General features: G+C 42.2%; 1 protein-coding gene across 1 annotated transcript in view; it reads right to left on the reverse strand.

The window, feature by feature from the left end:
* LOC125452488 (CUB and sushi domain-containing protein 1-like) overlaps positions 1 to 16,375 on the reverse strand; it is a 2,230,063-nt gene that overhangs the window by 20,299 nt on the left and 2,193,389 nt on the right. Inside the window, exons 67-68 of the mRNA XM_048530978.2 lie at positions 9,869 to 9,934; positions 7,437 to 7,598 (exon numbers count right to left, since the gene is read on the reverse strand). Coding sequence (XP_048386935.1) covers positions 7,437 to 7,598; positions 9,869 to 9,934 — 228 coding nt within the window. The remainder of the gene's footprint in view (positions 1 to 7,436; positions 7,599 to 9,868; positions 9,935 to 16,375) is intronic.

Consider the following 16,375-nt stretch of genomic DNA (forward strand, 5'->3'; position numbering starts at 1 on the left):
CATGTCACACAATGTGTTTGAGTACAGCCTCTGTATCTCTTGGTATAAATTTAAATCCACTTCAAAGTGAAGAAATTAAAGTCTGCTGTCTATGTCGGCTCTAAGGGTGATTCTAAATTAATGCCCAAAGTTACTTACTGTCTTTAAGTCAATATCACAACCGGAGCTGCAAATGTCTTGCGTCAACAATGGGTACACAAGAAATGACAAAATATTCTACTTTTAGGGCAGATATTAAGTGCATAAACTTCAGCCATTTTAATCACGAGTGAGTGGTTTCTGAATAAATTCAACTGTGGTTGAGCTTAAATGACATGTCCAAGAATATTCACAAAATTGAATGCAAAATTAGTAGAAACAGGAAAATAATGTTACTTAGTTTTTTTCAAAAGAGGAGTACAATTTGTATTTATTGTGCAGCTGAACACTTTAATACCAGTGATGAGCAATTAGAAAATTCTTACATATCTTTTGTAGATTCTATCACAGGTTTTTAAACTGAACGTGAACCAAACTTTCGTTCTGGGTCTGCAGTTTCTACTTGACTGGACTTGTTTCGTCAATGTGATACCCTCATCAGATTGGCGTAATCAATATAGAAGGTTGTGGAATTTTAATCATAAGTTGCATTTGAGGCAATTTGAGTTTCTGCCATCTCTTGTGTCTGACTAAAAGAATTAATTAACCATTGGGTATTTCTGCTCGTTGTATTTCTTTGTCAGTCTTTGATAAGATTCTAAAATTTGAACTAATCGTTTGTGCACAAGGGCACTGATAGGCACTGGATAAATGTTGGTTCGCATGAAGTGATGCTTTTTCAGGGACTAACAAGGAAAGACAGTGCATGTTGAATGTTAGGACTCTAGGAAGTACACAGAATCAGAGCGTCCTTTGGGTTGCATATCCATAGATCCTTGAAGACACCAGATCAAGTAAATTAATGTTATGAAGAAGGCAAATGAGATAGTTGCATTTGATAACAACAGCATTGAATGTAAGAGCAGGGAGGTTATGATGGAGCTGTACAGAACGTTAAGCCCCACCTGGAGTACTGTGTGCAGTTCTGGTCACCGCACTTCAGGAGGATGTGATTGCACTGGAGAGGGTCCAGAGAAGATTCACTGGGATATTATTTGGCTAAGCGTTTTAGCTATGAAGAGAAACTAGATAAGCTAGAGATGTTGTTTTAGGACAGAGCAGGCTGAAGGGGAAATCTGACTGAGGTATACAAAGTTCTGAGGGGCACAACCTTACCATTTTGTCATGAGGTCAATAACCAGGAGTGACAGTTTAAATGGAAGGCACAAGAGGTTTAGAGGAGACTTGAGGAAAAATGTTTTTACCCAGGGGGTGGTGGGTAGTTGGAACTCAGGTGGTAAAAGCAGGAAATCTTAAGGTATTCGAGAAGTATTTAGTTGTGCAATTGAAATGTCACAGCATAGCTGCAGGCCATGTGCTGGAAAATGGGAACAGAATTAATGACCAGTGTGGATACTATCGGCTGAAGGGCCTTTTTTCTGTCCTGTAAAAACTTTCTAGTTTCCCATTTTAGATTTGCTTAGGCAATCATTGTTGTAGCTAAATCTAACCAGAGTTTTTGTTTTCTGAAAACTCATTTTGTTACTTAAAATTGGGTTACACGAAACTGGTGGACTGAAACTGATTTAAAATCAGAACAAATTTGTGATAAACCAATTTTTAGCTCGATTATCAAACTTTAGTGAGCCACAACTGTTAATGAAAGAATGTTTTACAAGCAGAGGTTGTTGCAAAATATCATTTTATATGCTGTCCAATTCATGACAGATTTTGCAAGTGATGATCTGCAAATGAAGTTCCGTGGAAACTTTGAGGGAAGGGACCTGCAAGGCATTTTAAAATGGAAATAATCGGCATTGAAATCACTGATTGTGTCCAAAGTAGAAGTCCCTGTCCACAGTAAGATAATTCCCCAGTGCAGGCATCGTATTTGAATATGAGTGGCTACAAACATGGAAGGTCCATTTGCAAGCACTGGAACTGGAACACACAATTAACCCACACCAGTTGAAGTGATGCAGCTGGCAAACAAACTTTGCTACTTACGAACTGCATGCTTAGCAGGGGAGTTCGATGCTCATGTTGACTCTCAATTAAAGCCAGCCAGCACCTTTTTAAAGTGGAGATTCATTTTGGATGCAGAGGATTTGGTAGTGTCTTTACAAGCGAAAGTCAGAAGGAGGAAAGAGGAACAATACAGCTGCAGGCCAAAGAAGAAACTGCCGTTTTCTTAAATGCAGGATTTGGAAAGAAAAAGAGGAGTCATGCCTGCAGAGCAGGTCTTCCAGACTTCGACAAAGGACTCAACTTTATGTCCTTATGCCCCCACCTTGATGAATTTCGGGTTCATGTTGCTGTTGAACTGTTTTTACGCTGCCTCCGTATCCTTACGCACTTCTTTGGGTAGGACTCCCCTATCGTTGCTTTGATCCCCTCATCTGCCTCCAGCATTGATCCTTCATTTGGCCCCTTCCTCTGGCCACTTATCTGCCTTCGATCTCTTCATTGAAAACTGCTGATGTGACATCAGACATTTCAGTTTCTCTGCTCCTCTCACCCACTCTAATCTGTCTCCTTCTGAAATTGCTGCACTTCACTCTTTTTGCTCCAACCCTAACATTGCTATCAAACCTGCCGACAAAGGTGGTGCCGTTGTAGTCTGGCGAATTGAGCTTTACCTTGCAGAGGCTCAAGACCAGCTCTCGGTCACTTCTTCCGGCCTCTCCCAGACCATGACCCAACATCCGAACATCAAGCCATTGTTGCCAGGACTGTCACAACCTGATTACCTCTGGAGATCTTCTGCTCGCTGCCTTCCACGTTACAGACTCTGAACCCTGGACAGCCTGCTTCTACCTCCTTCCCAAAATCCACAAACCAGACTGCCCCAGTAGGCCCACTGTATCAGCCTGTTCCTGTTCCACGGAACTCAATTCCCCCTCCCTTGTTTCTGTTCTCTTTCCACTTGTGCAGACCCTGCCCACCTATATCCATGATTCCTCTGATGCCTACTTCCATATTTGACAATTTCCAGTTCCCTGGCCCTAACTGCCTTGTTCACCATGGATGAACTACTTCCATTCTACCTCCATTCCCCACCAAGATGGTCTGAGAGCTCTCAGTTTCCTCCCCAACCAGAAGCCTGAACAATCTCCATCCATCACCCCTCTTCTCTGCTTGGCTGAACTTGTTCTCTCACTGAACAAATTCTCTTTTAATACATTTCACCTCTGCCAAGTCGAAGGAGTGGCCATGGGCCCCTGTATGGGTCCCATTTGTACCCACCTCTTTATGGGGTATGGGGGACAATGCTCGTTCCAGTCCTAGGTTGGGACCTTCCCACAACTTTTCTTGATTCATTGATGACGTTTTTGGTACCACCCCATGCTTCTGCCTGGACCGTGATCAATTTCTACCCCTCTATAACTTTCACGTCGTCCATTTCCGATACTTCCTTTTCTTTGCTCAACCTCTCCATCTCCATTTCAGGGAATAAACTGTCCACTGCCATCCACTACAAAGCCACTGACTCCCATAGCTACCTTCATTTCAGCTCTTCATAGCCCACATCTTGCAAGGATTCTATCGGATTCTCCCAGTTCCTTCACGTATATTGTATCTGTTTAAATGATACCACCTTCCAAACCAGCACTGCTGACATGGTTTCCTTTTTCCATGACCGTGGTTTTTCACCCACTATGGTTAACAGGTCGGATGTAATTGAGGGACCTACCACCCCAACCCTTCTTGTCACTCACAACAGCATTATTGAGTTTCCCCTGTTCCCACTTTTCATCCCTCCAACCTCCACTTCCAAAGGATCCCCCTCCACCATTTCAGACAACTCCAGCAGAAAGCCATCACCAAAAACATCTTTACCTCACTCCCTTTATCTGCATTTCACAGACCTTGTCCCTCTGTGACACCTTAGTCCATTTCCCGGCCACCAAAACCATACCCCCTTTCCATGAAACCTAACCATGTAACTGCAGAAGGTGCCACAATTCCCCCTTTACCTCCTCCCTGCTCACCATCCAAGGGCCGAAACAGTCTTTCCAGGTGAAGCAGCATTTCACCTATACCTCCTCCAATCTTGTGCATTGTATTCGCTGTACCCAGTGTGGCCCACTCTGTATTGGAGAAACCAAATACAGTCTGGGTGACCCCTTTGCAGAACATCTCTGGTCTGTGCACAAACATGACCCTGACCTTCCCGTAGCTGGTCATTTTAACACAACGTCTTGCTCGTATGCCCATTTGTCTGTCATAAGCACCCTGAAAAATTCTAGCAAATAACAGTGAAAACTGGAGGAGAAACATTTCATCTTCAAGCTAAGCACTTTAAAGCCTCCTGAGCTCAATATTGAGTTCAACACCTTCAAATTGTGAACCTATTCCTTCCTTTTTGTTTAGCTTTACTTGTTACATTGTCTGTCGCCTGTCCTCTTTCCCCTACCTTGACCCCACTGGGACTGCTCGTTCTTTTGAGTCTGGCAGTTAGACACAGCACTGTTCTGCCATCCTCACATTCCAATCACTTAATCCGAACTATCAACATCCCTTCTCCCCAACACTCCAACAACCTTCCCTTCCACCCTGCAAACTATTGCATAAATGCTGTCCCCTCCACACTTCACCAGCTCCGATGAAGACTCACCTAGACTTGAAATGTTAGTGTGCTGTCTCTCCATGGATGCTGCCTGACGTGATGTGATCACCAACATTCTGGTTTCCTGCCAGACTTACACTATGAGATGAATGGGAGCAGGTTGTCAGTGATTAATTCAAGGAGCATGGCCCTGAGGAGCATGCTGCATAGCTGTAAACAATTGAATGACCAACGTTACACTAATGGTCATGGTCAGAGAATGCCAGGTGTTATCAAAAGCCACTGCCTATCCAACACCGACCTCAGACACTGATCAAAGCACTTCCCTCCCTCATCAAGCCAGTAGCAATCTTCAGCAATTGGCACTCATACCTCACAGTTCAGTGCTTCCGTTTACTGACAAACACTTGAGAATGCCACCAGCAGTATCTCACAGCTTGCACATATTTCCACGGAAATATTCAACTCTGACAATCAAACACGACACATTCAAATCCATTGCAACACACTCAATGAGACAATTGAAAAGTAGGTCAAGGTCACTGAGTGGGTGAGGCAGCTTCTGAAACCCTTAAAGGAGACAGTGTGGTGAATTATTGGGATGGAAGTCACTGAGGCTGTTACACCATGCAGAAACCATTTAGGATGACAGCATGTTCCTCTTCTTGCACCTTCTCAAATTCTATTTTCCCATTATCCATTTCAAATACAAGGTGGGGCCAGGGACCTTGATTTCTACCCACTTAACTTTCCCACACATTTACCATCCTCCATTTATGCTCTCAGAAACTTAGGAACAACCGTCTGGTGAGCCAGTGTAACCTGGTGTAAAGGAGACACCAAATGAAATCCCTTGATCTGACAATCACAAACATCAGCTCAGATACTGGCAATTTAAAAACAGTGATGTCATGGCAGTATCTGCACACAGAAAATTATTGAGAATGAGTGAACTGCAGCAAGCAGTCATGCGAGTGTCAGGTCCACCACAGTTAACGTTGTAGCCGAGTGCTGCTACAGAGGGCTGGAGAGGCTGCACCACTGAAACTCTGTGTGCTTTAACAAGGTCTGACATTCATGCATTTGTCACTGTCAAGAAGCACAGAGGAGTCCAGTTCTTACCCAGCAAGTGGCAGCAACAGCACCAGCCCTCCCAATGATTGAGGGCAGGCTTGGTGCGTGAATGCCTCACACTGCTCCCTTGTCACTCAGATAATTTGCAAGAACTCCCCTAACACCCGCGAAGACAGTACTTCCATTCACTTTGCATCAGTAAAGGGAAGTCTTTCCACCCAGAAGTTACACGGTGATGCCTTTAAATAGTGATGGTGGGGACTTCCTCATGCAGTTGAAAGTATGTTTGGGTTGTGCTGTGGTGGGCTTAAGGAAGGACGGCCTAACAAGTTCCAAAATGGCAGATTGAGAGCCAAATCTGTCTTGGACAATGGGTGAAATTGCCCCAAACATAACTGGCACTCACGTGGGATGCGTAGATTATTGCCGTTCCAAACTCAAGTTTAGATATTTCTAATCATACTGATCAGAGATATTTTTACACATGTCTGGACCAAGTGAGACTTGAGCCAAGGCCTCCTGGCCCCAAGGTAGGGACACTCCCATTGTGCCACAAGAGCCTCCAGGGATAAGTGCTTGGTGTTCCAGGTATTGTGAGTACCAGATGGCTGTCATATTTATCCTCATGCAGTTTTGGCATGAGCAGTGCCACAAATCCAAATTTTGCTGTCCAGGTCCATGACACTGAATTCCCACATTTCAATTAAACCTGAAAGTATTTTTTAATAACTGCTTTTCAAAGGTCAGGTAGTTTTCATTTATAATACACTCCATAATCCCAAATGTCATGGGTACAGTCATATCAGAGCTCTGACAAAGTCCAAATTGATCATGGTTTTTTGAAATCCTGAATTTAATCTAAGGTAAATTAACCATTTACCTTTCAACAATAAGCTTCAACTGGAAAATACACTGGATGGCATTGCCATATGAATGCTTAATGCATTCATGTGAAATTATTTGGCATACTGTTTATTTTAAATGAGTTTAAAAATTCATTAGACTGACAAGTAGCAGAATTATCCCTTATTTTCATCATCTTAGCCCTGTTTCCAAAGTCTCCAAGTTTACATACAAAGGAAAGTTCCAGAAAGAAGGATATCAGAACCCTGAATGAATCCAATATGAGCCCAATCGGTTTATACATGAAAGTTAGCTTGTGATCCCATTGGGATATTAACTGGCTAATCAGCCAAAAAATAAGGCTGCATGAAGAAAACATTGCATGCAACTGTGGGGAGATAATGAAGGAATAATGCCACCCTCTGCAACATCAACTTGGACCGACAAAACGTCTGAGAGATTTGATCCATTCAGGTCATAGACATTTACAATCAATCTGGTCTGACATGTCATGACACGAGTTGTGAGGAAGCGCCGTTGGACCCAAAACGTTAACTCTGATTTCTCTCCAAAGATGCTGCCAGACCTGCTGAGCTTTTCCAGCAATTTATGTTTTTGTTTGTACATGTTACGACACAACTCTGGAGAAACAGGGACTTGAATATTCCAATATGGCTCTTTTGCTCTTAGCAAGATCTTAGTGCGTCTGCTTCTCTTCACAGTGCACCTCAAACAGCTATTTTATCAGTTCAAAATAGGTTTCAAACAATCTGTCAATGAAGAAATTTCACTGTTAAAGAAAATAGCAATACAGACCTGATCTATGTTATTTGGCCCACAACAAGAGGCATTGTGGGAGTTGAAAACTTACCCGACAACTTTAACGCCATGTTGCTGTGCTCAAGGAATGTAACATTTACACGACCATTGGAAATATTAAAATAATCAACAGTTAATGTTGCTGGTTGTTTCTTTCCAAGGTATTCATAGAAGCCCTTCCATATAGAATTTGGAGCAAATACGTCTGGAGGAACTAAAGGAACAAATGAAGATTTAGTAATAGAAGTTGCATTTAAATCACACCAGCAAATATACAACAAATTTAAGAAAAATATCCACCAGTGACAATCTGCAAGGAAATAATGAGGAAAGATACTGCCTTCAGAAAGTGGAAGAGATTTTGTTCACATTTCTTTCCAGATGTCATCAATGGGTTTGAAAGCCATTGTTGTGCTCCTTATACTTGATGCTTCCCTCACTGAAATGGAATCGTTCTGCACATTCACCTGAATGTTTCAAAGTCCAGAGAGTTATTGCTGCAGTGTAGATGGGAGTTGGACACTGGGACCCTGCAGAATCCCTGAAGCGTAAGCTCTGAATGAATTTCCCTGGAAATCTCAGATTCTGCTGGGCGACTCCCCAGATCTGGAACTCTCTGAAAGTATCCATTTAAATCAGAGACTCAGGAGGGTTTTGCTGTGGTTAATAGTTATCCAGAAATATTTATAAAAGACTAACTCTTGCGTATCTACTAAATTCTCCATCCACTTCTCCAGCTGCAATTACCTCAGGCCTTTCACATACCCTGAACTCAGTCCAACAATCTCTCCTTTTTCCTGAGAGCCACTCCCCTCCCCGAAGAGTGTAACAGCCCTGCAACCTTTCCTCCAAGACCTGATACATCAGTGTACCAGACTCAGTGCTCCCACCTCCTCCCAGAGCTGACACTTTGGCTCCCCTTTGCCAGACACGACTCCCACCTCTCCCTGCTCAACCTGATACTTCCTGCACACCCCAACCTGCCCTGCACACTCTAACACTTATTTGGCACTTTACCCTCTTTGGCAATCTAGTTATTTGGCATCTCAGGCCTAAATGTATATTATATACTTACTCTTTCACAGTAGCTGACAAAGTGGCTGTCTGTGTTGCTGGGCACTCACAGAACACAGTGGCTCAGTTATCAGCACTGCTACCTCACAGTTCCAGGAAACCAGATTCGATTGCAGACTCAGGTGACTGTCTTTGCGAACTTTGCACATTCTCCCCAAGCCTGCATCGGGTATTTCCCACAGTCCAAGGTTGAGCAGGTAAGGTGGATGAGCCATGAGAGTTGCAGAGTGACAGGGATGGCGTGAGTCTGGGTAGGACAGTTGGTAGGGACACACGGGCCAAATGGCCTGCTAGATTGCCCATACGGTCCACGGATGTGCTGGCGAGGTGGATGAGCCATGGGAAATGCAGGGTTACATGAACAAGGTGGGCAGGGTGGGTCTTGGTGGGATGGTCTCAAAGGGTCGATGTGAACACAATAGGCCAAATGGCCTTCTTCCACATTGCAGGGATTCAATGATTCTATGAACATGACAACCTGGGCTGTAAAATGGGACATGATTTGACTGTTCCCTGACTGTCCTGCACAATCAGGGCAACTGTTCGATATAAAGTACACTCTGCATTTCTGAAGAAGTCATGATCAGAATTTCATGCCAAAAATGCAGAGCTCTGTTCTAATGGGGAAAAATAAAGCAGGAGCAGAGTGCCAAGTTCATTAAGATTGCCAGCCCACTATTTCTATGAAAGAGCAAGAAGATATCCAGTTAACATGAACATTTTCCACTTGAAACTGTCTCAGTTGGTCTACACTGTAAAACCACCGTCAGGTTGCAGTGCAAGCATCCTGCTGTTTCTCTCACTTCCAAGTTATTGAAACAAGTTAGAGAAAACCTTTTGGCTTGGAGAGCATCTGTCATTGTGAAATCTTGGGCAGAGGTGCAATTCAAATGAAAATGTCCATGTGTGCAAGATTATCAGATACACCTGCACATTCACAATGGATTCGTTGTCATCTCTTCAGACTCTTGACAGTGGTTAGGAGATGGGAGTGAAGATCGGAAGGGAGAGAAGGGAGACGGTGTTTGTGAGCCTTGATCCTACATGATCACTTGTCCTCCCAAAGATTGTACCTCCCACCGGTGAGCATTTAGCTTCTTGTTTTATGAAGGAATGCGGGAACAATCACTGCAGCACTCACGCTATGTCTGCAACAGTGTGAACAGATTTTACACTTAACCACAGAAAATTTATAGCTTAACTTGGTGAAGGCCTTTTAGCAAACTGCAGGATGAAATAAAATCTCTTATTTTGAAAAAAAGTCTCTCATGTACAAATATCAAGACTGTGAATTTCTTGCATTTTTGAAATGCTTCAAATTTTACAACGCACACTGAAAAAGATCTTTACACAATGAAAATTACTGAAACATAGCACATGCTGAGTAATTAATCTGGAATAAGTACCAACCTGGAGCTTTGGTTTTATGAGCTCCTGAATCAGTGCCTTTTGATCTGCCATTTGTTTTGGGCCCAGCTGAAAATGACAGAGAGGCCATTAGGTTCTGTCAAATACAAGGATTAATTATCTGCTGTGTGGGACAATTAAATCCTGAAGGCTGATGAAGAGATAAGCATTTTCATCTCACCTGTTAAGTTAAGCAATGCAATTAGAGCAGGAAGCTCTCTATTAATAGATCTGTTGTGAAAGTAAAACATTTAGCAATCTCATGTACTCATTGTAATCGTTTTAGTTCAGTTTCCAAACACAACCGCAAGCTATAACCAGTCCTTAAAGCTCTCCTTTTAAAAAGTGTCTATTTCCAGAATGTTCTACAATAATCCTTGGTTCTCGAGACATCAGTCTCATTTTAACAATTATTCAAAAGATGCTAAATTTGTCTGTAACAAAGACACAGCTATGATCAATCCTCATGGCAGGCCAGCTGGTTATATGCACTATTGCTCATCATGGAGTCGGCTTGCTACCATTATCCTTTTTCAGCTTGGGGCTTTCTTAGTCAAGTGTGGGAGAGGAAAACCACTTGCTCGTCCAGTGAAAGGAGGAAGGTGTTTTAAAGAAGACACATTTTATTGTGTGTTGACAACTGTGTACAATATATACTGACATGACAGTCTCTGTACCGATGTCTACAAGAAGGAACTTGATGGTAGGTTTTACTCCTTTGACTTCCTAAGCTGTTCCCTCATCATGTCTATATTATGACATCAATGTTATGATCACTACAGATGGGGCTTACAGCACTCCTCAGTATTCACCTTTTCAGACCCTTTAATGACAGGGAACACAAGGCAGGTCATTCGTTAATGACAAAAAGTTTCAAAAAGAATAACACTTGGGTCTAACCATTTGGGTGCGAATAAAGAAGGGGAAAAGAAATAAAACTTGTGATAAGTGAGTATCTTTAATGTTGTGGAGTGTCCAAGGCACCTCACAGAGACATTATAAAACAAAATGTAACATAGAAGTAGATAAGGAGAGAGCAGATCAGATGAATAAACGTCCAGACAGTGAGGTATATTGTGTGCACGGGATACTTCCTCAGAGTGAGAATGTGGAGGATGTTACAGAAGGTTCACTTGGGGGGTGGAGGGACTGTCTTATGAGAAGATGTTGAGTAGATTGAAACTATACTTGTTGGAATACAGAAGAATGAGATGTGGCCTTATTGAAACGTATAAGAATCTTAGTGGACATGACAGGGTAGATGTGGGATGTCATTGTTTTCCCCTTGCAGGAGAATCTAGGACCAGAGGGTACAAACTCATAATTAGGGGGTCACACACTAAAGATGTATTCAAGAAATGAGGAAATATTTCTGTTAGACATGAGTGAATCTGTTGGATTTTTTTTATTGCAGAGATCGGTCAAGGCTGGGTCATTATTCAGAGCTGAAATAGACAGATTTTTAATCAGTGAGGGGATCAAATGTTTGTGCGAAAAGGTAGGAAAATGGAATTGAGGATTATCAGATCAGCCAAATCAGATAAACGTGAGGTTATTCACTTTGGAAGCAAAAACAAGAAAGCAGATTATTACCTTAATCAATTAAATTGGGAGAGGGGAATATGCAGTGGGACCTGGGTGTCCTTGAGCATCAGCCGCTGAAGGTAAGCATGTAGGTGCAGCAGGCAGTAAAGAAGGCAAATGGTATGTTGGCTTTTGTTGTGAGAGGTTTCGAGTACAGGAGCAGGGATGTGTTGCTGCAGTTATACAGGGCCTTGGTGAGACTGCACCTGGAATATTGAGTGTAGTTTTGGTATCCTTGTCTGAGGAAGGATGCTCTTGCTCTCAAGGGAGTGCAGCGAAGGTTTACCAGGCTGATTCCGGGGATGGCAGGTCTGACAATATGAGGAGAGATTGACGAGGTTAGGTTTGTTTTTGAATGAGGGATGATCTCTTGGAGACTTATAAAATTCTAACAGGGCTGGACAGGGTAGATGCAGGGAGGATGTTCCCAAGGCTAGTTGTGTCCAGAACCAGGAGTCACAGTCTGAGGATTCGCAGTAGACCATTTAGGATAGAGATGAGGAGACATTTCCTCATCCAAAGAGTGGTGAGCCTGTGAAATTAATTACCACATGAAGTAGTTGAAGTCAAAACACTGAATGTATTCAAAATATGATTAGATTTAATACTTGGGTGAATGGAATCAAAGATTTTGGGGAGAAAGCAGGATTCATCTACTGATTGGACAATGAGCCATGATTGTGATGATTTGTGGAGGAATCTCGAAGGGCTGAATAGCCTCCTCCTGCTCCTATCTTCTATGTTTCTATGTTCTGTTTCATTGAATGGCAAAGCAGACTTGATGGGCTGATTGGCCCAATTTAGCTCCTCTGTCTTACAGTTATAGATACTCATGGCAAAAACGTGCGTGTGTAGAGTTGTGCTACGCTTGGTTCTGGCTGACCAGGAAACTCTCCTGCTCTTACTGCCTGCCAAAGGGTGTATCCAAAGGATTTCACCACAACCTACTTAGTTCCTTTATGACGCACCTTCCATGGCCATTTGGATTTGAGCCTGCAGCTTCTGACCCAGGGGAAGGGACACTGCCAATGGGCCACAAGACCTTCCAAGAGTACTTTCAAGCGAACAAGAAAACAAAATAGAGATGGACAGGTGAGATGAATAGGGAGACAATTCCAGAAACTTGAGCATGGCAGCTGAATTCATGGCTGGTTGTGGTACTGCAATTAAAATCAGGGATGCTCATGCTCAACATTTAGAATGAGAGGAATACAGAAATTTAGGTGTGTTACAGAGTTAGACAAGATTAGAGACAAATGAGCAGCCATTGTGTGGGAACATATTTCTTAGCATTGGAAACCACTAAAACTAGCATTGTGAATAGAACAAGTAAAGTGATTACATTTGGAAGGAATAGAGAAATAAGGATATGAAAATCATGCTGTAAGTGGGATGATAGTAAAGGACAAAAACTACAGGATGTAATTCCCATTGCTGCTGACTTGAACCTACTAATTTTTATGCCCAAAATGTGCTCTGTTAATGCATCATCTCTGGGATGAAAGAGTACCCTTGGTAATAGCCTAGGCCAGTTTGTCAACTGCAGAGGATTATCGAGAAAGGGCCATTGTCTAGAGAAACATTGAATCACAGAAAATAGAAACAGGAGAAGGCCATTTGGCCTTTCAAGCCTGCACCACCAATCGAAATGATCACAGCTGATCATGCAATTTCTGTATCCGACTCCCACTTTCTCTCCATACCCCTTGATGCCTTCAGGCACAAAGGCCACATTCGGCTCCCTCTTGAATGCATCTAATGATGTAGTTGTGATCATTTCAAATGACCCTGCATAAATATCAGAGGTGGCCCGTGTCCAGTCAATTATTGCTTTTGGGAAGTGTGCTGATAGTACAGAATTGAACTCAAGTCCATTTCATGCAAATGCCAACCAACTACATCGGAGCTCCTCCAATGTCAGAGGTCATCGCCACACCAAACGCTGTAATCTCTCTGAACATAAAGTGACAGGATTGGATGAGCATCTGAGGCTCATTGGGAATAAATGTAGCAAGTTCCACAGTACTGCAAATCAAGTCAAGCATGGGATTGCTTCAAGTAGATGTGATTCTTTAATAAGTGCAGTTCAAGCTTTGAAATCACTTGAATCCCATGTAGCAGCAAGACATAGGTTACTTATCACTTTATTCACAAAGTGACACATTTTCCAAGAAATTGCAACATAATGCAAAAGCCAACAGAAATAATGATGTCTCAAGTATAGTTTTTTTGTTTTTACTGATCACTATTTGTCTCATCTTTCCCTCAAATGCTTTAAGTTAAAAGTCTTTCTTGAGTATTTTTCCACAACAAAATGACAACCAGTTGAAATCCTGCTCCCAGCAGCCCGGAATGTAAATATATGCAATTTCAAAAATCTAATTACTGAGGAGAAAGTATTTGTGCTAACCCACAGGGACAAGTAAGTGGATTCGTAGGCTGTAATAGCATCCTACCTCCCGCCTGCAGTTTGTCTGTTTCACAGGCATTGTGTTCCACTGTGACAGCAGTGACAAATTCACGGCAGCTGACCCAGAGACAAGGTAGAAAGAGATGGAAGCAGCTGGATGATCTGATTCACACACACATTGAGGGAACTAGTCATGTCTTTTCTGTGATGTAAATGTTTTCCATTAAATGTTCAATACAGCAAGGGATTGAGGAATATTCGCAGTATTGGGGTGGCATCTGACAGTTTCTTGCTACACTCGGTTCGCAACCCTAATGCAGAAGCTCTACCACACCATAGTTGAAGAAGAAGGAGACACTTAAAGTCTTGCCTGGAGGTCAATCTTAGCCATAACTTCCTTTGTGGCTGTCAAGCCCAGAACACACATGAAGGCTTTAATTCATAGATCATAGAATCCCTACAGTGTGGAAACAGGCCCTTCAGTCCAACAAGTCCACACCGACCCTCACAGCATCCCACCTAGATCCATTTGCCTAATCTACACATCCCTGAACATGATGGGCAAATTAGCATGGTCAATCCACCTAACCTGCAAATCATTGGAAACCAGAGCACCCAGTGGAAACCCATGTAGACATGGGGAGAATGCAAACTCCACACAGACAGCCACCCAAGGGTGGAACCGAACCTGGGTCCCTGGTGCTGTAAGGCAGCAGTGCTGACTACTGAGCCACCGTGCTGCCAAATTCCAAGAAAAGGGTATCTTTTTAAGAATGGATGTACCAGCTTTTATGATGGCTACCACACATCTGGTGATTTTAGTAATCTTGGCTGAAGACAATGACAAACATTTGTTTCAGAAAAAAATGGGCAATTCCCAGTCACGTGTGAAATTCACAGTTCATCCTTACAAAAGGATTTGTAAAGAAACAGGGTTCTACTGTGATGTTGAGTTATCTTACTTCTTCTCTATGGACAGGACACACATCAAAACTCAAGGATATCAGATTAATATGAACTGAGCTTCATCACCATTTGTTGTGTTGTGATGGTTCCTGATAATAAATCACAAAGACTCTGGCTCTCTCAATTCGAAATATGTGAATATTTACAACACAGATTGTGTAGACCAGCCCATTGCTATTTTGAAAGAATGACTTTGGACTCATAATGCATCAAGATAGCCTTATTTGTGCCTGTTTATAAAGGTTAACAGCAGAAGCTCATCCGATCAGAGTTACTCAATGAGAAATAGCATCTGAACTAACATCATAAAACACTAAACATCATGCTACTAAAACAAAATCAATAGAAGTTACAGCAGGATAGTGAGGGGATGGATACAGGACAGCTAGTCACATCCCTGATGTGTGTCTTGGAAAAAGCCTGACAGTCTACTTTCTCAGTTAGAACAGAGAAAGAAATTAGAGGTTATGGTGAAAACATGGCAGTGTACACCATAGTCAGACTTCTGCACTCCTAATTAGGATCTTGACACAAAAGAATGGTTCAGGTGCCAATAATAAAGAAACCATTTGTACATCAATATAAAAATCTCAGCATTAACTCAAGCAAGAATTAGAGAAATAGTCTCAAATGTGCCCTATCTGATGACAGTTTATTTTATTCAGCTGATAAACAATGTTTCTTTAAAACACAGGATTTCTGGTCATCTACGTGGGAAACATTAAACAATTTTATATTTTTAGCAACTTCACAGGAAGTCACACCAGTCAATGAAGAACAAAATTCATTTCACTTGTCAAAATGAAGTTGTACCATAATTGGCAATTTGTCATCATTAAGCATATGCAGCCACACACAATTACTGGTGTGATATATTGCACTTGTAAAGACTATAGACTTGAGAGAAATTATACTCAGAAGGCTGCAAAATGTAAATAATTATCTAACTTGTCATATTGTCAATTGGGAGGATTTGTTTGTTCAAAGGGCAATGTTGAGAACAATGATATTTACGTGTATTATTTTGAAGGTCTTTCGTATGGCAGTTAACAAAAGTTTAGAATGATGAATGCCAAAAATTGATCAACACCCAGGACTTAAGAGCAGAAGTAGTCCATTCAGCCCTTCCACTGGACAAAATCATGGCAATCTGGTTGTGTTTTCAACTTCTCTTTCCTGCCTCTCCTCCAGAAAGTTTAAGTCTCTTATGTATCAAAATCTGTCAAACTTGATCTTGAGTAAATTCAGTGATCCTGTGTTCACACTTACTGATCTTCAGGGAGAAAATAAATCCTCAGCATTTCTGCCTTCAAAAGAAGACTTTGAATTCTTAAACAGCATCACTTCATCTAGTGATAATGGGAACTGCAGATGCTGGAGAATCCAACATAATAAAATGTGAGGCTGGATGGACACAGCAGGCCCAGCAGCATCTCAGGAGCACAAAAGCTGACGTTTCAGGCCTAAACCCTTCATCAGAGAGGGGGATGGGGTGAGGGTTCTGGAATAAATAGGGAGAGAGGGGGAGGCAAACCGAAGATGGAGAGAAA

Source organism: Stegostoma tigrinum, chromosome 4 (assembly GCF_030684315.1).
Source record: "Stegostoma tigrinum isolate sSteTig4 chromosome 4, sSteTig4.hap1, whole genome shotgun sequence".
Classification (NCBI taxonomy): Eukaryota; Metazoa; Chordata; class Chondrichthyes; order Orectolobiformes; family Stegostomatidae; genus Stegostoma; species Stegostoma tigrinum.